This window comes from Acomys minous, assembly GCF_964271855.1.
Source record: "Acomys minous genome assembly, chromosome: 10".
Lineage (NCBI taxonomy): Eukaryota > Metazoa > Chordata > Mammalia > Rodentia > Muridae > Acomys > Acomys minous.
This window is the reverse complement of record NC_140491.1, coordinates 63,465,442-63,488,100: the sequence shown is the minus strand read 5'-3', so window position 1 is coordinate 63,488,100 and position 22,659 is coordinate 63,465,442. Positions and strand designations below refer to the sequence as shown.

At 60.7% G+C, this 22,659-nt stretch overlaps 1 protein-coding gene across 2 annotated transcripts; it reads left to right on the top strand.

Annotated features, from left to right (window-relative positions):
• Positions 1-1,793: 1,793 nt before the first annotated feature.
• Positions 1,794-22,220, top strand: ABCA2 (ATP binding cassette subfamily A member 2). Of its 2 annotated transcripts, none has more exons than XM_084799140.1 (48): positions 1,794-1,905; positions 5,107-5,200; positions 6,235-6,346; positions 6,430-6,593; positions 6,826-6,953; positions 7,100-7,210; positions 7,466-7,684; positions 8,240-8,607; positions 8,844-9,003; positions 9,729-9,857; positions 9,957-10,124; positions 10,205-10,301; positions 10,829-11,002; positions 11,072-11,174; positions 11,265-11,379; positions 12,386-12,576; positions 12,697-12,847; positions 12,928-13,132; positions 13,270-13,434; positions 13,545-13,725; positions 13,811-14,023; positions 14,183-14,379; positions 14,467-14,649; positions 14,849-15,033; positions 15,123-15,243; positions 15,505-15,684; positions 15,821-16,027; positions 16,250-16,352; positions 16,435-16,754; positions 16,830-17,043; positions 17,131-17,236; positions 17,329-17,440; positions 17,529-17,589; positions 17,682-17,856; positions 17,941-18,056; positions 18,135-18,282; positions 18,393-18,516; positions 18,641-18,773; positions 18,871-18,988; positions 19,100-19,278; positions 19,523-19,664; positions 19,751-19,885; positions 20,017-20,120; positions 20,194-20,286; positions 20,522-20,624; positions 20,710-20,847; positions 20,940-21,140; positions 21,513-22,220. In XM_084799140.1, the coding sequence occupies exons 1-48, from the start codon at positions 1,840-1,842 to the stop codon at positions 21,546-21,548; spliced, it is 7,248 nt and encodes a 2,415-aa protein (XP_084655266.1). In that variant the 5' UTR covers positions 1,794-1,839; the 3' UTR covers positions 21,549-22,220. The 2 variants fall into 2 exon arrangements, with proteins under 2 accessions (XP_084655266.1, XP_084655265.1); XM_084799139.1 differs by having other exon boundaries at positions 15,505-15,741.
• Positions 22,221-22,659: the final 439 nt, after the last annotated feature.

Genomic DNA, 22,659 nt, shown 5'->3' with positions numbered 1-22,659 from the left:
CCCTCACTGCTCAGAGCTGCAGTATCGGTAGAGTGGCTGAGGCCTGCTCCGGCCGCCACAATGGATGACTGTAGTAAATTTTCACACTTACAATGTCGCATCGCCATTCTGAACATAAGCCCAACTTTCTCAGGCCAGAATTAGGGCCCTCTCGCCCTGAGCTGTTCCCAATGATGCACTCTCCACCCCACATGGTGCTATTCGTGCCTGGGAAGCATTTCTGGTGTCCTGTCTCCTATCAGAGGCCTTCCGCTTGCTTGTTGTATACTCACTTAAAACTCGGAGAGGAACCTGTTTGGATGATGCCCTGGACCCCAAAACAGCTACATGCTGTGTGTACATGCCTGTCAACCTCAGGTCCACCTGTGTCTCTCCTAACAGCCAAAGGCGCCCAGCTTGCCACTGTTGTTTGTTTGTTTAAAAATTTATTTATTATTTGTACACTGTCCTGTCTGCATGTATGCCTTCATGCCAGAAGAGGGCACCAGATCTCACTATAGATGGTTGTGAGCCACCATGTAGTTGCTGGGAATTGAACTCAAGACCTCTGGAAGAGCAGCCAGTGCTCTTAACCTCTGAGCCATCTTTCCAGCCCGTTTTGTTTGTTTTAGATGGTCTCACATAGCTTGTCTTGTCTTGAATTCCCTGTCTCTGCCTTTCTGGTGCTGGAATTACATGTTTTGTTTTTGTTTTTGTTATTTTGAGACAGGGTTTCTCAGTGTAACCGCTCTGTCTGTCCTGGACTTCCTCTGTAGACCAGGCTGGCCTTGAACTCACAGCAATCTGCCTGCCTCTGCCTCCCAAGTGTTGGGATTAAAGGCGTGCGCCACCACACCTGGCAAGGTGCTGGGATTACATGTGCGTGGCTGCTCTCTATTATTTATTTTATTGAGACAGTGTCTCTCTCTCTCTCTGTGTAGCTATGGCTGGCCTGGAACTCTCTACTGTAGACCAGGCTGGACTTGAACTCACAGAGGTCTGTCTGTTTCTGCCTCCTTAGCGCTGGGATTGAAGGTGAGTGCTGCGGCGCTCTCTCACTGCCCTCTACAAAAGACACAGAGAGCTTTTCTTGTGAGGGTGGCCTAAGCATGGCAGAGTCCCTCTCACAAGGCTCCTCGTTAAAATATCTAAGTCAACATGTTGCATCTCCAGCTTTGAGATCACCCTAACCCTAACCCTAACCCTAACCCTAACCCTAACCCTAGCCCTAGCCCTAACCCTAACCCTAACCTTGCCCATTCTCCACAGATGGGACTCTCCTCCAAATGAGTGACTGACTCTGCTTTCTGTCTCTACATGTGAGGACGGCCAACCTAGTGGTGACCTGATGGGGAACCAAGCCTCCTTCAGTGTTCGAAAGGGGACAGAGGAACACCTTGGGGACCCCTCTGCGTTAATATCTCAATTGGGAGTGCATAAGCATAGGGCGCCCGATTTCTCCCCAGACCTCGGAAAGGTGTGAGCCGGGATCTTGGTTTACATGCCGCCTGTGAGGGACCTGGGAAATACTGCATTTGTGCTGGGGAGGCCCAGCGAGCTGAGAGGCCCAGCGGCGTGCGCAGGTGCAGGCGGGCCCTGGTCCTCCGGGCCTGGGCGCCCCCTGGCGGGCACCCGAGCGCCGAGCCGCCTTTAAGCGGGGGCGACGGGCGCGGGCGCGGGCGCGAGAGCGAGTTTTGGTAGCTGAGGCCGCCGGGGCGGAGCCTGCGAGGAGCAGGTCCTGGACGCCCGAGCGCCCCGCCCCCGCGCGGCCGATGCCGAGCGGCGCGGCGGGCAGCGGGGCCCGGCGGGGCGCGCAGAGGAGCGGGCCGCGGCGCTGAGGCGGCGGAGCGCGGCCCGGCCATGGGCTTCCTGCACCAGCTGCAGCTGCTGCTCTGGAAGAACGTGACGCTGAAGCGCCGGAGCCCGGTGAGCGACCCGCGCCCGCTCGCCCACCCGCCCACCCGTCCTCCGGGGCTCGCAGGCCGCGCGCCCAGTTCGCCGGTGCGCACCCCGCGTGCGCGTGCAGTGCCCAGGCGCGCGCAGACCCCGGGAGGGCGTCACTGGAGACCCTGAACCGAGCCGGCGGCCTCCGCGGGGTTCCGGGCCTCCGGCAGAGGGTTCGGCCGTGCCCTGGTCCGCTGACACTGCTCGGCTGAGTCACGGGCCGGCGCCCTCCGCAGCTCTCTCTCTGGCAGTCTGGGGTGGGGGCAGGTGGTCCCTGGACTTCAGCTCGGGCGGGGCCCAGGTTCCTAGGATAGAGCGCTGGCGGGGACACACCATTCAGCTTAGTGACTCCGAGCCCTGGGCCCACCGCCTCTGAAGCCCCCATAGGGACCCGTCTCTTCATTCCCTTTAGCGATACTCTGCCCTTGGGCAGGCACCTTAGGTACCAAACATCCCTCGCCGCTGCCGCCGCCCTCCTCTTCCTCCTCCTCCTCATCTTCTTCCTCTTCCATCATCTTCTCCTCCTCGCTCCATCATCTCCTTCCCTAACCCAGCCTGGCATGTCCACCACCCTCACTCACTCATCCCTTGGGATGTCCTTGTTGCCCCGGGGCTCATCCCCTCAAATTCCAGCACCCCTTTGTCCTTTAGGGCCAGTCCCCCCCCCCCCAGTCTGCCCCTCTGATTTCTCCTGCCTCAGGCCTCTGTGGGGGCTGGGTTCTGCTGAGTTTCTCAGCACCTGTCTAGGGCAGCCAGGACATAGGAGTGTTGGGATAGGAGTCCTGGGTGAGGAGCAGGATTGGGCGGGGGGGGGGGGGGTATGGATGGCTTTGGCCTGTTGTTTTTTTTTCCCCCCAGTCCCTGGGAGGACAAGGGCATCCAGAGAGTCCTGGGCCAGAAAGAGTATCTGAGGGCCCTTGGGATTTTCCAGGATGGGACCTAAAGGGAGAACCCTAACCCGCTCATGCCTGGGACCCCTCGGGCAACAGTACCCCTCCCGTGCTCTTCTTCGGGTACTTAGGGTGCATAATAAGAAATGCTAGTCTGTGCCCAGAGTGCTTGTCAATCATCACCGTGGCCTGGCGGGGTTCCTGTGGGCACCTGGCCCTGGCTGATGGCCAGGGTTGGGTACACTCTCTGTCCTGGTTGTCTGGGACTGGCTGCTGTGGGGTCTGAAGGAACAGGCCTGTGACTCTGGCTTTTCGGTCACCAGGGAAAGGGACACAGAGTGAGGTGGTAGGCATGCCTTAGTGCCAGCCCCAAGTTGCTTGTCAGGAAGATGCCTTCAGGGCAAAAACACAGTGCCTGCATCAGACAGGAGCCTCACACCACGAGGGAAGAGGAGCCCAGTGGTAGATAGTCAGATGGAGGGGTCCAATGCCTCTTTCCTAGGACTGAGCCCTGCCTCCTCAGCAGGGTCCCCTTCTTCAGCTCTCTCAGAGACCAGCTAGATGGTGGAACTCCTTAGCTGCAGTGAAGGACCAGCAGGAAGATAGTCTTTGCTGGGCCTGGGGTGCACCTGTGCAGAGCTGATGATCTGGGGGCGGGGGCGGTGCAGACCTCAGGACTTCTGCCTTTCCTGGGTCATTCTCCCAAGTACCACACGCCTCAATTGTCCTGTCGTCCAGGCGCGTGCAAGACAGGGGTGTACCCTGGCGCCCCTAGGAGGATCACCAGTATTGAGTAGCTGTGGAGGAGAGCCCCAGCATCACACTTGGTTTCATCTGCTCTTCCCCCCCCCCCCCCGCCATGCCCCCCCCCTACGGCGCCCCACCACCACAGCAAACACTAGGCTGCTCAGGCCCAGGGTGAGCATGGAGACACTGGGCCAGTGTGGAAGCACTGGTGGCTTGTGTTGAGGGACAGAGGCCCTAGGTCACTCGCTGTCACCCAGGTGAGACACCTAGGGAGCTGGGCCTGTGCTGTGAGCCTGTAACCAGATGCCCCTCTGTTGCCCTCCACCTGCCAGCTAGGACTCTTTCTCCTAGCAGCTCATGCGCAGCCGTTGCTATAGTGATAGGGGAGATAGCCTGGCCTGTGTTGCAAGTTGCTCGGGCGTGTGGAGGTGCCCAGGGAAGGGCGGAGGTACCCAAGGTAGGGCGGGCGTGGGTAGGGCTGTGCACCAGCCACTCTGCATGTGTGAAACACGTATCACCTCCTCAACTGGCCCTGGCCTCCACCCTGGCTAAAGAGGAGGTGGAGGCTGGCACAGGCTGAGGCGGGTGTGGGGTATGGACACACAGCAGGGTGTTCTGGATCACAGAGAGCTATTGTCGGAGCACAGTGGGCACAGCCAGCGACAGGCTGGGCATGGCCCCACACCACTCCTGGGAGGGGCTTCAGATGGCGGTAGGGGTGAAGGAGACCTGACATTACAGAGCCATGGAGCATGGCCTCTGGTAGTGGTGGGCCCCTCTCCCCTATGATCTCAGAGGCAGGAGCATCCTGATACATTTCCCGGTCTTCCTCCCTGAGCTAAGGTGGGGGCAGATGTTGGTAACGCCCTTGTTTTCCAGGTGGCACTGGAGGTGAGTTTGGGCCCAGGGTTTTGGCACTGCTAGCCTACCTTGGCAGCCTGGCCCTGAGAGGTTAGGGAAGGAAAAGAGACTTTTGCCTTAGGGACCATGTTGCTAGGGACTCGGGGCCCTGGACACAGGCTGAGCTTTGCTCACACTAGGCCTCTTCTCTCTGAGTCCAACACAAAGTTCAAGTGTGCTGCAGGAAGGGAGAGATGCACGTAGGGGCTCAAGGCAATCGGACCACGTGTAGACAAGGTGCCCTCCCAGATGCCCACCCAGGTGGCCCAACAGGTTGGCAGGGAGAAGATGAGCTGGGTAAACAAGCACATGGCCAGAGTGGACCATAAAGTGGCTGATTTGTCCCTGCTGGCTTTTGACCGCTTCAGAGAGTAGGTGGCCCCTGGTTTGACAGGCACAGTCTAGGCTGGAGGATGAGGGGCCCAATGTGGTGGTGCCACGCAGCACTCAGCACCTTGCTACACTGGGAGGGACTAGAACCTTGGCTGGACCTGAGAAACCTGTGCTGCCCCTCGTGGCCACTGGGTGCGCGTGGCTGGGCCGGTCCTGCAAGGGCAGCGCATGTTCATCACGTCCAGCCCTGGGCAGGCGGCGGCGGCGGCGGCGGGCAGGCTGCGCGTCGCCTCACGTGGCCCACCCTTTCCAGTGGGTCCTGGCTTTTGAGATCTTCATCCCGCTTGTCCTCTTCTTCATCCTGTTGGGGCTGCGACAGAAGAAGCCCACCATCTCTGTGAAGGAAGGTGAGGTGCAGGTGCAGCCTGGGCACGTGGGGTGTGGGGGGGCCGGGGGGCGGTGAGGGACAGGAGTTCTCTCTGTGCACGCGACATGTGAGCCTGAGTGTCCCCTTTTCCCAAAACTCCCTGAGGCCACGGCCCAAGCGCCTGCTCCCCATGTGGTCCTGGTCCCATGTCTTGGCTAGGCTGTGGAGGTCATGGCTGGCCGTTGTGGCCATGAATGACAACAGTGCCTGTTTCTGGAAGGTTCAGGCATTCACTAGTCTCCTCTGTTCTGTTTTGACCTGCCCCCACCCCGCATGGTCTCTTGTCCTCCTCGGCCCGGCCTGCATGCAGTCTGTAAGTGAGCAGCCATCTCCTCCTTGCTGGCTCAGGTGGCAGCCATGGACGGCCTGCCGGGTCCTCCTGGTGTGGCTTAAGCACCCCTACTGCTTGCATTAACAGCCTCCTAGCAGCTGGGTCCGGTAGAAGCCCCTGCCTGTGGTCAGGAAAGGCTGGCTTACGACTCCGGGGTGGTGGTGGGTAGCGAAGGGCCAGGCCACCTGGGCCGTAGCTGGTACCCTGGTCGAGCCGTTGGAGCATCTCCTTGGCAGGGTGTCTGTGAGGTCGCCTGGCCGTGCTGTCTAAGGGTGGGGTTCCTGGGTTGAGCCTGAGATGAGGCTGCAATAGCCTGCAACTTTCCCTTCAGACTCCTTTGGGCTGTTGCACTCACTCTGCTAACCAGTTGGCCTGAGAGGTCAGAGGTCGCTGCCAAGGGGGTGCCTCATGTGCTACCCGGTGGTCTCTGTGGGGAGGGGGTTGTTGGGGGGCACTTGGGCACTGCATAGGCTATGGAGGGGTGAGCTGGGAGTTGCAGGGGAAGGGATGGCAGGGAGCCCTCTGACCTCTGACCTACAGAGTCATTTGCCTTAGCACAGCTGGTGGCCAAGTGCTCTGTGCCCCAACCGTAGTCTGCCTGAAGCCGCTTTTCCTTCCTGTCTCTAAACATCTCTCTTGGCCCCCTACCCCCACCCCGTCTCCCCAATTCTTAAACCTCCCAGCTTTCTATACCGCGGCACCGCTGACATCTGCCGGCATCCTGCCCGTCATGCAGTCGCTTTGCCCCGATGGCCAGCGTGATGAGTTTGGCTTCCTGCAATATGCCAACTCCACGTGAGTGTCCCCCTGCCCCGTGGCCTCGGGCACCAGCTACCCGTACCCCACAGCAACAGCTGATGTCTCTTACGGTGTTGCAGGGTCACCCAGCTTCTGGAACGCCTCAACCGTGTAGTGGAGGAGGGCAACTTGTTTGACCCAGTGCGGCCCAGCCTGGGCTCAGAGCTTGAGGCCCTACGCCAACATCTGGAGGCCCTAAGCTCAGGCCCCAGCACTTGGGAGAGCCACTCAGCCAGACCTGCAGGTGTGCCCCGCGTGGGGAGGGCTTGGGGGAGGGCTGTCCCTGGACGCCTGCCTGCTTCATCACTCCGGGTCACAGCCTGCCTCTGGCCCGGGGTCCTTGTGTCTGCACCACATTGTCCCTTAACCTGTGTGCTTGAGGCAGGCCCAGTGCAGTGCTGGTAGCTCGGAGCCTATCTGGGACATCTTAGCCCCAGCTAGAGCCGGCCCTCAGTCCCCTCCTCCTGCCTGTCCAGTTTCTTCCTTCTCTCTGGACTCGGTGGCCAGGGACCAGAGGGAGCTTTGGCGTTTCCTGACGCAGAACCTGTCACTGCCCAACAGCACGGCCCAGGCCCTCCTGGCTGCCCATGTGGACCCTTCTGAGGTGAGATAGGACATGTGTTGGTAGTGATGGGGGGTGGGGTGGGGTGGGGCCGCCAGAGTACCCGAGCTCCTCTCAGGCCTCTGGAGCTGCTACTGAGCCAAGCCCCCACCCCCTACCCCCCCACCCCCACCCCTGCCCCAATGCAGGTCTATCACTTGCTTTTTGGTCCTTTGCCTGACCTGGATGGCAAGTTGGGTTTCCTCAGGAAGCAGGAGCCTTGGAGCCGCCTGGGTAGCAAGCCTCTGTTCCAAATGGAGGTAAGGGGCCTGTCCCTGGGAGACAGGTGGATGAATAGGCGCTTCCTTTGTTGCACTTACATTCTGAGGCACTGTGGTGTGCATGGGGAAGTGGAGGCAGTGTGGTAACTTGGGTGCTTCCACAGCACTGTGGGACCCTGGCACGCAGCCAGCACAGTGGGTGGTCAGGACAAAGGTTGTGCGACCATAGGTAGGGCCCTGGTCATTTCTTGGTTGGTGTGTAGGCTTTACTAGACCCTTATGCCTTGCCCCTAGGAGCTGCTGCTGGCTCCTGCCCTGTTGGAGCAGCTCACGTGTGCACCAGGCTCTGGGGAGCTGGGCCGGATTCTTACCATGCCTGAGGGTCATCAGCTGGACCTTCAGGGCTACCGGGATGCTGTCTGCAGTGGGCAGGCTACAGTTCGTGCCCAGCGCTTCAGTGATCTGGCCACTGAGCTCCGGAACCAGCTGGACATGGCCAAGATCGCCCAGCAGGTGAGGTCCCGCCTGCCAGCAAACCTGTCGACTGGCCTGGAGGAGGTGCTACAGCCACTAGGAGCCTGAGGGCGGGAGGCTCCTGCTCCCAGGCCTTGCATGATATGGCTCGTAATTGAGCATCCGGTGCCCTCTACCCAATTTCAGGCCTTAGTTCCTTGCCATCTCTCACCCCACGCTATACCTCTGGCCCTGGCCAGGACTTCTCAAACTGCAGACCTCCCTCATCTTCCGCAAGCCCTGTCCCCTGCTGATGTCCTCCTCGTTCTACCCCCTGATCTCAGTCACCAACAACCAAGTTCACCCTGTCCCCTGGCCTGCATTTTTCTTTCTTTCTTTTTTTTTTTAATTTTTAAAAATTATTTATTTATTATGTATACATGCCCGCACACACACCTACATAACAGAAGAGGGCATTAGATCACATTATAGACGGTTGTGAGCCACCATGGCGGTTGTTGGGAATTGAACCCAGGACCTCAGGAAGAGCAGTCAGTGCTCTTAACCTCTGAGCCATCTCTCCAGCATTTTTCACATGCCTGTTCTTCCCCTCAGCTGGGCTTGGACGCCCCCAACGGCTCAGAGCCCCAGCAGCAGGCACCCTCTCCGCAGAGCCTGCAGGCACTGTTAGGGGACCTACTGGATGCCCAGAAAGTTCTGCAGGATGTGGATGTCCTATCGGCCCTTGCCCTGCTGCTGCCCCAAGGTGCCTGTGCTGGCCGGGGTCCTGCACCTCAAGCTAGCAGCCTGAGTGGAGTGACCAACAGCACCGGCACAGGGACAAGCCCAGGTGCCAACACCACTGCTGAGGAGGGCACCCAGTCACCTGCCACCTCGACCTCTCCTGACACTCTACAAGGCCAGTGCTCAGCCTTTGTGCAGCTCTGGGCTGGCTTACAGCCCATCTTGTGTGGGAACAACCGGTAGGTTAGCATCAGAGGGCTGGCGGTCAGGTGTGGAGGGTTGGTGAGCAGGTGGAGCTGGTTGGCAGGCAGGTGGGGGCGGCTGGCGGGCAGGTGGGAGTGGTTGTAGAGTCCCGAGTAATGGGGAGTTGACACCACTGCCCAGCCCTCTGCACAGCCTCTGTTGAGCCATCCCAAGGATGAGTCCTGTTGGTTCTGACATCCCCGCCCTGTTCTTGGTGCTTTGTCTCTGTCAGTACCATTGAGCCGGAAGCACTTCGGAGGGGCAACATGAGCTCCCTGGGTTTCACGAGCAAAGAGCAACGGAACCTGGGCCTTCTTGTGCACCTCATGACCAGCAATCCCAAAATCCTGTATGCACCAGCAGGCTCTGAAGCTGACCGTGTTATCCTCAAGGTGTGTGGGCCCTGGCACACTGGGCGCATACGTTGTGCCTCTCTCCCCAGCAGGAGCCTGAGTGAGGGCTCTGCAGGCCCGGCACGCTAGGTAGGGCTGGTGAGAGCTGAGCTTGACTTCATGAAATCTGAGAGCTGTTGTGCCAGGCCTGGGGAGTTTCAGGGTTGGAGGTGCAGTGGCACTTGGCAGCTGTTCTGTTGGGAACTCCTGAGAGTTTCTGCAGAGATGCACTGGAAAGGCTCACTAGTCTGGCTAGAGTGACCCCCACCCCTCACCATGCTGACGGGGTCAGGGTAGCGTGATCAGTGACACTCCCTCTCTCTCCACACACAACGCACACACGCACGCACACACGCATGCACACACGCACGCACACACCAGTAGCATCAAGAGAACAGGGTGCAATGGGTCTTGGAGCCTGGGGAGAGGTGTTGGTGGAAGAGTGTAAGCCAGGGCTGGGAATGGAGGTTTCCTCAGGAAGAATGAGAGGCAGACACCAAATGCTCAAGGGGCTGGGAAAGCATGCGTGGCTGCTGAGGTGGGATGCAGGGAGGCCATGTTGGATTTCATGTGGCTGCTGTAGAAGAAGGGCAGTGCGGATCCCTGTGGGTGGAAGTTTGGCCCGTGTAGGGGTAGAGCGTGGGCTCCTGTGAGAAAGTGGGGCACTGTCAGACTGGCTTGGATCTGTTCTGGGGTCCTGTGTCCCAAGCTTTCATTCTCCGTAGGCCAACGAGACCTTCGCCTTTGTGGGCAATGTGACACACTACGCCCAGGTCTGGCTCAACATTTCCGCAGAGATTCGGAGCTTCCTGGAGCAGGGCAGGCTGCAGCAGCATCTACACTGGCTGCAGCAGGTGCTGTGGGGACAAGGTGGGTGGGCACCCGAGGCGGGCTCTTCTTCTGCCTAAGCGGAAAGGTACCAGCCACACCCTGACCCCACTCTCGACCCCCAGTATGTAGCTGACCTGCGGCTGCACCCTGAGGCGATGAACCTCTCCCTGGAGGAGCTGCCGCCTGCCCTGCGCCAGGACAACTTTTCACTGCCCAATGGCACCGTCCTCCTACAACAGCTGGACACAATTGACAATGCAGCGTGCGGCTGGATCCAGTTCATGTCCAAGGTGGGGTGGGGGATCCCTGCGGCCCCTCTCCTCCCCTAGGCATTTTCGGGGCCTGCTCCAATGACAGCCCCCTTTTCCAGGTGAGCGTAGACATCTTCAAGGGCTTTCCTGATGAGGAGAGCATCGTCAACTACACCCTCAACCAGGCCTACCAGGACAACGTCACAGTCTTTGCCAGTGAGTTCCTCTCCCTCCTCCCACGCATGCACATGCATGCACACGCATGCACGAGGTCCTGGGTTTCCTACAGACCAACTTTCTCACGGACTCAGCCCCACCCTCTCCCTACCACGCCCCTCTTTATCTTCCTGTTCCTTAGCCCAGATCCCTAGCCTGCTTCAGTCTGGTCCCACACTCCACATGCTGGCTCTGCCTCATCCCCCTGTTACTCTTTTTTTTTTTTTTTAAGATTTATTTATTATGTATATATACACCTGGAGGCCAGAAGGGAGCACCAGATCACATTATAGATGGTTGTGAGCCACCACGTGGTTGCTGGGAATTGAACTCAAGACCTCTGGAAGCAAAAAAAAAAAAAAGACTTCTGGAAGCGCAGTCAATGCCCTTAACCTCTGAGCCCCCCTCCTGTTACTCTTCTAAGCCACCTCACCTGTCCCATTACCACTCTTGAAGTACTCACCTCGCAGTAGGTTTCACCCATGCCCTCTGGCCACATGCTCCACCCCACATGCTCCTATCCCCAGGCGTGATCTTCCAGACCCGGAAGGATGGCTCCCTCCCGCCTCACGTACATTACAAGATTCGCCAGAACTCAAGCTTCACTGAGAAAACCAACGAGATCCGCCGTGCTTACTGGCGCCCGGGGCCCAACACTGGCGGTCGCTTCTACTTCCTCTACGGCTTCGTCTGGATCCAGGGTGAGGGGCTGAGTCCAGGTGGGGTGTGATGGGGCCTGGCCTCTCCCTGACCACCACCTCCACCCACAGACATGATGGAGCGTGCCATCATCAACACGTTTGTGGGACACGACGTGGTGGAACCCGGCAACTACGTGCAGATGTTTCCGTACCCCTGCTATACCCGTGATGAGTGAGCACCGGCCTACGGAGGTTTGGGGGCAGGGGGGGCGGTGGTCTCAGGCCCGAGCCCCGCCTCACACTCACACCTGTTTCCCCTCAGTTTCCTGTTTGTCATCGAGCACATGATGCCACTGTGCATGGTGATCTCCTGGGTCTACTCTGTGGCCATGACTATCCAGCACATCGTGGCAGAGAAGGAGCAACGGCTCAAGGAGGTGGGTAGGGTGGCCGCAGGCACCCCCTTCCGGCTGACTGCGGGGAGGGCAGGTACCCCCTCTGGCTGACTGTGGGAGGGCAGGCACCCCCTCTGGCTGACTGCGGGGAGGGCAGGCACCCCCTCTGGCTGGCTGCGGGGAGGGCAGGCACCCCCTCTGGCTGACTGCAGGGAGGGCAGGCACCCCCCTCCGGCAGGCTGCAGGACAGCAGGCACCCCCCTCTGGCTGGCTGCGGGGAGGGCAGGCACCCCCTCTGGCTGGCTGCGGGGAGGGCAGGCACCCCCTCTGGCTGACTGCAGGGAGGGCAGGCACCCCCCTCCGGCAGGCTGCAGGACAGCAGGCACCCCCCTCTGGCTGGCTGCGGGGAGGGCAGGCACCCCCCTCTGGCTGGCTGTGGGAGGGCAGGCACCCCCCTCTGGCTGGCTATGGGGAGGGCAGGCACCCCCTCTGGCTGGCTGTGGGAGGGCAGGCACCCCTCTCTGGCTGGCTGTGGGGAGGGCAGGCACCCCCTCTGGCTGGCTGTGGGAGGGCAGGCACCCCCCTCTGGCTGGCTGCGGGGAGGGCAGGCACCCCCTCTGGCTGGCTGCGGGGAGGGCAGGCACCCCCTCTGGCTGGCTGTGGGGAGGGCAGGCACCCCCTCTGGCTGGCTGTGGGGAGGGCAGGCACCCCCTCTGGCTGGCTGTGGGGAGGGCAGGCACCCCCTCTGGCTGGCTGTGGGGAGGGCAGGCACCCCCTCTGGCTGGCTGTGGGGAGGGCAGGCACCCCCTCTGGCTGGCTGTGGGGAGGGCAGGCACCCCCTCTGGCTGGCTGTGGGGAGGGCAGGCACCCCCTCTGGCTGGCTGTGGGGAGGGCAGGCACCCCTTCTGGCTGGCTGTGGGAGGGCAGGCACCCCTCTCTGGCTGGCTGTGGGAGGGCAGGCACCCCCTCTGGCTGGCTGTGGGAGGGCAGTGCAGGCCTGTCCTCCCCGGTCCCTGCCAACAGGTACCTTTGCTGCCCTGCACCCCAGGTGATGAAGACGATGGGCCTGAACAATGCCGTGCACTGGGTGGCCTGGTTCATCACAGGCTTTGTGCAGCTGGCCATCTCGGTGACCGCCCTGACGGCCATCCTCAAGTACGGCCAGGTGCTCATGCACAGCCACGTGCTCATCATCTGGCTCTTCCTTGCCGTCTACGCCGTGGCCACTATCATGTTCTGGTGAGTTCTTCAGGGAGCCGGGAAACCGCCAGAGACAGGCGGGGGCCCTCTTGGAGCTCCTCTGGGCCCCAGCAGGGGCAGCTGACAGGTGGGCTAACAGCCCCGTGGCCTCCACTCCAGCTTCCTGGTGTCTGTGCTGTACTCCAAGGCTAAACTGGCTTCAGCCTGCGGCGGCATCATCTACTTCTTAAGCTACGTTCCCTACATGTATGTAGCAATCCGAGAGGAAGTGGCCCACGATAAGATCACCGCCTTCGAGAAGTGCATTGCGGTGAGGACTGTGGCCAGGCAGGGCCCGGGCCGGTGGGGTGTCCATTTCCAGCCCACCTACTAACACCCCTCTTTCTTCAGTCCCTGATGTCAACAACAGCCTTTGGCCTGGGCTCCAAGTACTTTGCGCTGTACGAAGTGGCGGGCGTGGGTATCCAGTGGCATACTTTCAGCCAGTCCCCAGTGGAAGGGGACGACTTCAACCTGCTCCTTGCTGTCACCATGCTCATGGTGGACACAGTGGTCTACGGCGTGCTCACTTGGTACATTGAGGCCGTACACCCAGGTACAGGCCCGCCTATGGAGGGACCAGGGGTGGGACAAGGTCACTGGGCTTCCGCCTTCCTCTGGGTGGCATCTGGCCCTTGTGGTGTAGAGTCACCTCCGGGCCCTTGGTCAGCCTCTCCCTTCCCGGATCCCCAGGCATGTACGGGCTGCCGCGGCCCTGGTACTTCCCACTGCAGAAGTCCTATTGGCTGGGCAGCGGGCGGACAGAGGCCTGGGAGTGGAGCTGGCCGTGGGCACACACGCCACGCCTCAGCGTCATGGAGGAGGACCAGGCCTGTGCCATGGAAAGCCGGCACTTCGGTGAGGCTAGGGTCAGAATGCTGACTGGGGTGGGTGCTGGGTTTGGGGGGCCTGGGGTAGCCTTAAGTGCTGCCCCCCCCCCACATCCCGCTGACCCAGCCCTGGTACAGAGGAGACACGCGGAATGGAAGAGGAGCCCACCCACCTGCCGTTGGTCGTCTGTGTGGACAAGCTCACCAAGGTCTATAAGAATGACAAGAAGCTAGCCTTGAACAAACTGAGCCTCAATCTCTATGAGAACCAGGTGGTCTCGTTTCTAGGCCATAATGGGGCTGGCAAGACCACTACCATGTGAGTGTCTAGGCACAGAGCCCACCTGGTGGGATTGGGTCCCCTCAGGCTATGATGGGTTGTGACCTTACCTTCCCCTGTCCAGGTCTATCCTGACGGGACTGTTCCCACCCACGTCGGGCTCAGCCACCATCTACGGGCACGACATCCGCACGGAGATGGACGAGATCCGCAAGAACCTGGGCATGTGCCCGCAGCACAACGTGCTCTTCGACCGGCTCACCGTGGAGGAGCACCTCTGGTTCTACTCCCGGCTCAAGAGCATGGCGCAAGAGGAGATCCGCAAAGAGATGGACAAGTGGGTGCAGCAAGGGGACGGGCGGGGCGTGCCGTGAGTGGGACGCTCAGGGGACAGGGGACAGGAGGAGGCAGATGCGAGCTCTCTCCGCGCTCCTGTCTACCCATCATCGTCTGCTCTGTCACCCTCCCATCCGCTGCCCTCCTGTTGGGTCCACAGGATGATTGAGGACCTGGAGCTGTCCAACAAGCGGCACTCGCTGGTCCAGACGCTGTCCGGGGGCATGAAACGCAAGCTCTCGGTGGCCATTGCCTTCGTGGGTGGCTCCAGAGCCATCATCCTGGATGAGCCCACGGCTGGCGTGGACCCCTATGCTCGCCGTGCCATCTGGGACCTCATTCTGAAGTACAAGCCAGGTGAGCGGGATGACAGGCTGGCTGCCGTGGGTGCGGGCATCTGCGCCTGCCCCTTCCTTACTTGGGTCTTGGTTCTGGGTCTATCAGGCCGCACCATCCTCCTGTCCACCCACCACATGGACGAAGCCGACCTGCTGGGAGATCGTATCGCCATCATCTCCCATGGGAAGCTCAAATGCTGCGGCTCTCCCCTCTTCCTCAAGGGTGCCTACGGCGATGGGTACCGCCTCACACTGGTCAAGCGGCCTGCAGAGCCCAGCACCTCCCAAGGTCTGTGCTGCCCAGACTACTTGAACTAGCCGCCGGTCCTCCCTGCCCCATGACTCTGTGCTAGGAGAGGACCAGGCACCTGCAGGGTTGGGCCAGCTCTAAGCCTCTGCTTGACTTGCCTGCTAGGTCCCCGCTGACGGGCCCTCCTTCCTCAACCTCCCTTGAATCTCCTTCTGCCCCCCACCCCTTTCTTTCCCAGAACCAGGGCTGGCTCCCAGCCCCCCGGGTCGTGCTCCGCTGAGCAGCTGCTCGGAGGCCCAGGTGTCCCAGTTCATCCGCAAGCATGTGGCTTCCTCCCTGCTGGTCTCAGACACTAGCACTGAGCTCTCCTACATCCTGCCCAGTGAGGCGGTCAAGAAGGGGGCCTTTGAACGCCTCTTCCAGGTGCGAGGGCCGGGCGTGGTGGTCAGGGGCAGGACGTACACGCCCCTGCCTGCGTTCTGTGACGCTGGCCTCACCCAACTCCTTTGCAGCAATTGGAGCACAGCCTGGATGCGTTGCACCTGAGCAGTTTTGGGCTGATGGACACAACCCTGGAGGAGGTGTTCCTGAAGGTGTCTGAGGAGGACCAGTCACTGGAGAACAGTGAGGCTGGTAAGAGTCCCCAAGGCTGGTGACGAGCTAGCTCGACCTACCCACAGAGGGCCCCTGGGGACACTGCGTCTCCTTGGTCTCACGAAGCGGGATCCGTATAGGCCCATGGTGGATGGTCTGGTAGCCACAGGTCTATGAACTAGAGGCTGGGGTCAAGACAGTGCCTGGGGTCCTGGGTGGGCAGTTGGGACTGAGGTGCTGAGGTGTCAGGAGTGCTGTGGCCCCAAGCCCTCACACTCTCGCTGCCTCTGTTCTTTGCAGACGTGAAGGAGTCTAGGAAGGATGCACTGCCTGGAGCAGACGGCCTTACGTCTGTGGAGGGTCAAGATGGCAACCTGGCCCGGTGCTCAGAGCTGGCGCAGTCACAGGCATCGCTGCAGTCCGCGTCCTCTGTGGGCTCTGCCCGCGGTGATGAGGGCGCTGGCTACGCGGACGTCTACGGTGACTACCGTCCCCTCTTTGACAACTTGCAGGACCCAGACAATGTCAGCTTACAAGGTGGAAGCTAACGGGGCGGCCGGGGAGGGTCCAGGAGGGCGGCGTGGCGCTGGCTGCTCACCTTGGCCTCTCTGCGCAGAGGCGGAAATGGAGGCCCTGGCTCGGGTAGGCCAAGGCAGCCACAAGCTGGAGGGCTGGTGGCTGAAGATGCGGCAGTTCCACGGGCTCCTGGTGAAGCGCTTCCACTGTGCTCGCCGAAACTCCAAAGCTCTCTGCTCTCAGATCCTGCTGCCTGCCTTCTTTGTCTGTGTGGCCATGACCGTGGCGTTGTCTGTCCCCGAGATTGGTAAGGCTGCCTGGCCCCGCGTGGCCCTTGGGATCTTGGCTTCACTCTCTTCCCAGCCTCCTGGGGTGCTCTCTGCCATCCCTGTCCCCACACTCTGAACCTTATTCAGGGGGCTAATGAGAGGGTTCTGCCCCTCCCCCCCAAGCATGGCCCTCTGTGTTGGGAAGAGAGACTGAAGATCTGCAGGCAGGAGCCTGCTCAGGTCTCACGCTCACCCCGCAGGTGACCTGCCGCCACTAGTCCTGTCACCTTCTCAGTACCACAACTACACCCAGCCCCGTGGCAACTTCATCCCCTATGCCAACGAGGAACGCCGGGAATACCGGTGAGGCCGTGGGCTGGGGCTGTAACACAGGGGAGGGTGAGGGTTGAGTCACAGGGCTCCTAACTCACTGTCCTGTCCATAGATTGCGGCTCTCACCGGATGCCAGCCCCCAGCAGCTGGTGAGCACGTTCCGGCTGCCCTCCGGTGTGGGTGCCACGTGCGTGCTCAAGTCTCCCGCCAACGGCTCCCTGGGGCCCACGCTGAACTTGAGCAGCGGAGAGTCCCGCCTGCTGGCTGCGCGCTTCTTCGACAGTATGTGCCTGGAGTCCTTCACACAGGGGCTGCCGCTGTCCAACTTTGTGCCACCCCCACCCTCACCTGCTCCTTCCGACTCACCCGTGTCCCTGGATGAGGACTCACTGCAAGCCTGGAATACCTCCCTGCCGCCCACTGCTGGACCAGGTACTGCCCCGCGGAAGGCTGCCGGGGGGCGTGGCCAGGAACGGCCCATCTCACCATGCCGCATTGTGCCCGCAGAGTCGTGGACGTCGGCGCCTTCTCTGCCACACCTGGTGCGTGAGCCTGTCCGCTGCACCTGCTCCACACAGGGCACGGGCTTCTCTTGCCCCAACAGTGTGGGTGGGCATCCGCCCCAGATGAGAGTGGTCACGGGTGACATCCTTACCGACATCACTGGCCACAATGTCTCTGAGTACCTGCTCTTCACCTCTGACCGTTTCCGCCTACACCGGTGAGTCGGCCTGGAGCGGCTGTGAGCAGAGGGGTAACTGGCTGATGGCTGCCCAGCCTCACTGCCCCTCCCACCTGTCTTGAGCAGGTACGGAGCCATCACCTTTGGTAACGTCCAGAAGGCCATCCCAGCATCCTTTGGTGCCCGGGCCCCACCTATGGTGCGGAAGATTGCAGTGCGAAGGGTGGCCCAGGTCAGTGGCTGCCCTGGGTATCTTGGCGTCTGGTCAGGTACACAGTGGCTCTCAGCCTTGTGAGCCTCTCTGAGTCCCTTGTCCCTGTCCAGGTGCTCTACAATAACAAGGGCTACCACAGCATGCCCACCTACCTCAACAGCCTCAACAATGCCATCCTGCGTGCAAACTTGCCCAAAAGCAAGGGCAATCCCGCAGCCTACGGTGAGGGCAGCCAGGGCTGAGGGATGGGGAGGGCTGCACCCGAGCCAGGATGGCGCCTGGGCCTAACGCTGCCCTTTCCTGTGTGCAGGCATCACTGTCACCAACCACCCCATGAACAAGACCAGTGCTAGCCTCTCCCTGGATTACCTGTAAGTGAGGCCGACTGAGGTGGGGGGGGGGGGGAGGGCGGGACCACCACGCTCCTGACCACCTCCTGAACCGGAGTGCTGTCCTCTTTTAGACTACAGGGCACAGACGTGGTCATCGCCATCTTTATCATTGTGGCCATGTCCTTCGTGCCAGCCAGTTTCGTGGTCTTCCTCGTGGCGGAGAAGTCCACCAAGGCCAAACACCTGCAGTTCGTCAGCGGGTGCAACCCTGTCATCTACTGGCTGGCCAACTACGTGTGGGACATGGTGTGCCCCCGCGCGCGGTCCCTTCCCGTCCCCCGTCTCCTGTCCTCAGACCCGGTTCTCACTGCCCGCCTCTGCCTTTTGCAGCTCAATTACTTGGTCCCAGCCACCTGCTGCGTCATCATCCTGTTTGTGTTTGACCTGCCGGCCTACACATCGCCCACCAACTTCCCAGCGGTGCTCTCCTTGTTTCTGCTCTATGGGTAAGCTGGGGAGGGGTGTGGCGGCGCGGGCATGGGTGAGGCCAGGGATGCCCTGTGACCGCCGCTGTGTGCCCGCAGGTGGTCCATCACCCCCATCATGTACCCAGCCTCCTTCTGGTTTGAGGTCCCTAGCTCAGCCTACGTGTTCCTCATCGTCATCAATCTTTTCATCGGCATCACAGCCACCGTGGCCACCTTCCTTCTGCAGCTTTTTGAGCACGACAAGGTAAATGTGGGGGGCGGGGCAGGGTGAGTGGGTAGCAGGGCATGGCCTGGGGCAGTGATGCTGAGCTAGGCCCGCATCCCTCTCCTCCTCCCCACCTCTGCCCCCCCCAGGATCTGAAGGTTGTCAACAGTTACCTGAAAAGCTGCTTCCTCATCTTCCCCAACTACAACCTGGGCCATGGGCTCATGGAGATGGCCTACAATGAGTACATCAATGAATACTACGCCAAAATTGGTGAGCCTGCACAGGTGGACGGTGGAGGCCTATGGGGCCCACGTAGCAGCATGCCTAGGCCTCAGATGCTGGGGTGACTGGGACCTCCCTGAGGCTCTCGGGCCCTCAACCAGCACTCCCACAGGCCAGTTTGACAAGATGAAGTCGCCATTCGAGTGGGACATTGTCACGCGTGGGCTGGTGGCCATGACAGTGGAAGGCTTCGTGGGATTCTTCCTCACCATCATGTGCCAATATAACTTCCTACGGCAGCCACAGTGAGTGCAGAGAGAGCGGTGGGCAGCGGTGGAGGCAGGGGCCCATGGTAGGGGTTGGGGGGGGCGTGGCCAGGCCCTGCCCACTTTACTGCCCTAGACGCCTGCCTGTGTCTACTAAACCCGTGGAGGATGACGTGGATGTGGCCAGTGAACGGCAGAGGGTGCTCCGTGGGGATGCTGACAACGACATGGTCAAGATCGAGAACCTCACCAAGGTGGGCTCTGGGCTGTGGGAAAGTAGGGGGGGGGGAATGGTGTGGGTAGTGGGTCCTAGCAGTGGGGCGGGGCCACCCCACCCTTCGCTGATGGGGAGGCTCTTTGGCCAGGTGTACAAGTCTCGGAAGATTGGCCGTATCCTGGCAGTGGACCGCCTTTGCCTGGGTGTGCGTCCTGGAGAGTGCTTTGGGCTCCTCGGTGTCAACGGGGCTGGGAAGACCAGCACCTTCAAGATGCTGACTGGTGATGAGAGCACGACAGGGGGCGAGGCTTTTGTCAATGGACACAGGTGGGGTTACTGTGCCCCTGGGACACGCTTGTAGGGAGGCATGGATGTGCGTGTGTCTGCGTGTAACTGCCCCCAGGCACACAGGTGCCGGGGCTAGGAGCTGAGTGGAGTGGGTGACCCTGGCCCTCAGGTGCAAAGGTGTGTGGGTAGGTTTAGGAGTGGGATGACCATGCCCCTGGGGTGCAGGAGGGCAGGTGTGGGGCGAGCGTACCCCTCCTGGGTATTGATCACCTTCTGTCCCCAGTGTCCTCAAGGACCTGCTCCAGGTACAGCAGAGCCTCGGCTACTGCCCGCAGTTCGACGCCCTGTTTGATGAGCTCACCGCCCGTGAGCACCTGCAGCTGTACACGCGGCTGCGCGGCATCCCCTGGAAAGATGAAGCCCAGGTGAGGGTGAGCGGGAAGGGGCAGGTGGGCCTGTGCAGGTGGGAGTCTAGTAAGGCGAAGCCCATGCAGCATGCCGGCCCTGCCAGGTGGTGAGGTGGGCCCTGGAGAAGCTGGAACTGACGAAGTACGCAGACAAGCCAGCTGGCACCTATAGCGGTGGCAACAAACGGAAGCTATCCACAGCCATCGCACTCATCGGGTACCCTGCCTTCATCTTCCTGGTGAGTCTCAGGGCTTGGGAGACAGGTGAGTCAGAGGGGCAGGTGCCTTGCTTTCCTCTACTTCTGGGTAAGCCAGGGTAGAGCCAGCTTGGGGGGGGCCGTGCCTCTGGCTGAACTGACCCCTGCTCTAGGATGAACCCACCACTGGCATGGACCCTAAGGCCCGGCGCTTCCTGTGGAACCTCATTCTGGACCTCATCAAGACAGGACGCTCCGTGGTGCTGACGTCACACAGGTGTGCCCCTCCCCGACCCCTCCACGGGCCTCTGGCAAACCCTCTGGTGCCAGCCTGTGCTGTCTGCCCACAGCATGGAGGAGTGTGAGGCTCTGTGCACACGGCTGGCCATCATGGTGAACGGACGACTGCGCTGCTTGGGCAGCATCCAGCACCTCAAGAACAGGTGAGTCACACAGGGCTGCAGAAGCCATGCAGGGGTGAGCTCCAACAGGCCATGCAGGGGTCAGCTCTGGCAGGCCGTGCAGGGGTCAGCTCTGGCAAGCCATGCAGGGGTGAGCTCTGGCAGGCCGTGCAGGGGTGAGCTCTGGCAGGCCATGCAGAGGTGAGCTCCTCAAGCCATGCAGGGGTGAGCTCTGTCAGACCACACAAGGCTCTGAGCCACACCTGTGTCCCACCAGGTTTGGGGATGGCTACATGATCACCGTAAGGACCAAAAGCAGCCAAAATGTGAAGGATGTGGTTCGGTTCTTCAACCGGAACTTCCCAGAGGCCATGCTCAAGGTAGGTGTGGTCGAATGAAGTAAGGGTGAGGGTGTGCCCTACTCTGGCAGCCCCTGACCTCCATGGCTCCCCGATCTCCACCCAGGAACGCCATCACACGAAGGTGCAGTACCAGCTCAAGTCAGAGCACATCTCTCTGGCTCAGGTGTTCAGCAAGATGGAGCAGGTAGTGGGTGTGCTGGGCATCGAGGACTACTCAGTCAGCCAGACCACCCTGGACAATGTGCGTGTGCTAGGTGGGACAGGGGTGGGCTGTGGGGAGTGGGGTGTCTTCTCGGGTCTGTCTGTGCCACTTCCCCCGCCTCCTGTCCACAGGTGTTTGTGAACTTTGCCAAGAGGCAGAGTGACAACGTGGAGCAGCAGGAGGCTGAGCCCTCGACCTTGCCATCACCCCTGGGGCTCCTCAGCCTGCTGAGGCCACGCCCTGCACCCACAGAGCTCCGGGCTCTGGTGGCTGATGAGCCTGAGGACCTGGACACAGAGGACGAGGGCCTCATCAGCTTTGAGGAAGAGCGGGTGAGTAGGCCACACGCCTCCTCCGAGCCGCACTGCTGCTCAGGCCGTCCATAGGGAGCTAACTGTGGATAGACTGGCACAGAGGGACTTAGCCATGCTGAGGCCTTGAGTGGATGTGGGGAGACTGGGCTGGGCAGAAACCAAATGCAGAGCCCAGAACACACTGGAAGCTTTGAGGTGGGGATTACAAGAAACCAGAGACTAGGGAGAGATACAGGTTGTGGCTACCACGCTGGGCAAGAGGACCAGACGCCAAAGAGTGCTTCGTGGGGAGAGAGTGCTCAGGGGAGCTCCAGTCCCTCCCAGCCAGTGTGGACATCCTGACTCCACTGGGGATGCCTTCCCAAACCCACTTTGTCTGCTCCTCACCAGGCCCAGCTCTCCTTCAACACGGACACGCTCTGCTGACCGCCAGGAGCCTCGTCAGGGATGCAGCTGTGGGGGGCAGAAGTCAGGCGGTGGCCGTAGCCCTCAGTCACACGTGCCAGGCCCTGGAAAGGCAGGTTCAGGACCAAAGGGCTCCCGCCCTCCTCCCAACTACCACCCTCCCCAAATTGTGCCAAAGGCTGGCCTGGCCCTGGGCTGCACATATCCTCACCCTGCTTTGCCTTAAAGCCTTGGGTCCTGGCCCAGCCCCTTACCCTGCCCAGCACCATCCACCTTCCCAGGGTGATATGGGCTGCCCCGAGCATCCTGTGACCCTTCTCTGCAGCGGCCCCAAGTCTACCCAGGCCAGCATCTTGCACAGATGTCTTTTCACGGGCGTCCCTGACTACTGTTGGGGACTGGGCAGCTTGCCTGCTTACTTTGCTTTAAGAGTCTCCCTCACTCTGCTGTCGTGAAGAAGTTAGGCTACCCATGGGAAGCTGTGAATGTGGCTATCTTGGCCCCGGTAGAAAGCAGGAATGGAGAAGCTGGGCTTGTTGGCCAGGGAGGGGCCCCTGCTACCTCCCTGCCCCCTCAAGCTGCCTTTGCTCTCCCATCCAGCTTGGCCCTTCCTGCCACCTACCTGGGAGCAGGACCTTGTATATAGCGCACAGATGTTTGTTTTCAATAAATAAGCAAAAAAGAAAAAAAAAACCTGTGGGAACCTGTGTATGTGGCGGAGGGAGTCGGGGTGAAGGCAGGCCCATTGTACTAGGGTACGGCCACCCGGTCTGTACCCTGTGTGAAGGGGCTGTGCAGCACTGGTACTCTCAGACAGTTGGTGTGCCATCTCGGCTTCCCCCAGTATGTCTAGTACCCTCAGTGAACTTGTTCCTGCTATGCTGTCTCTACTTCCTGAAACAGCAGGGTTCTGGGAGAAGACCTCCATGTTGGCACTGGAGTCTGGGTGCAGAAGAAGAATTTCCTGAGGGTGATGGGCCTATGCTGGAGGGTGTCAGTCAGGTGAAGTCCATGCCTCACGTTGGCCCTGCAGGGTGGTGAAGCGGGCCAGTGTACAGAAAGGCCGTAGGCATAGAGCTTAGGACATAAAGTCCAGAGGGAGTAGGGCCCAGGAGCCACAGGGCTCGGGAGA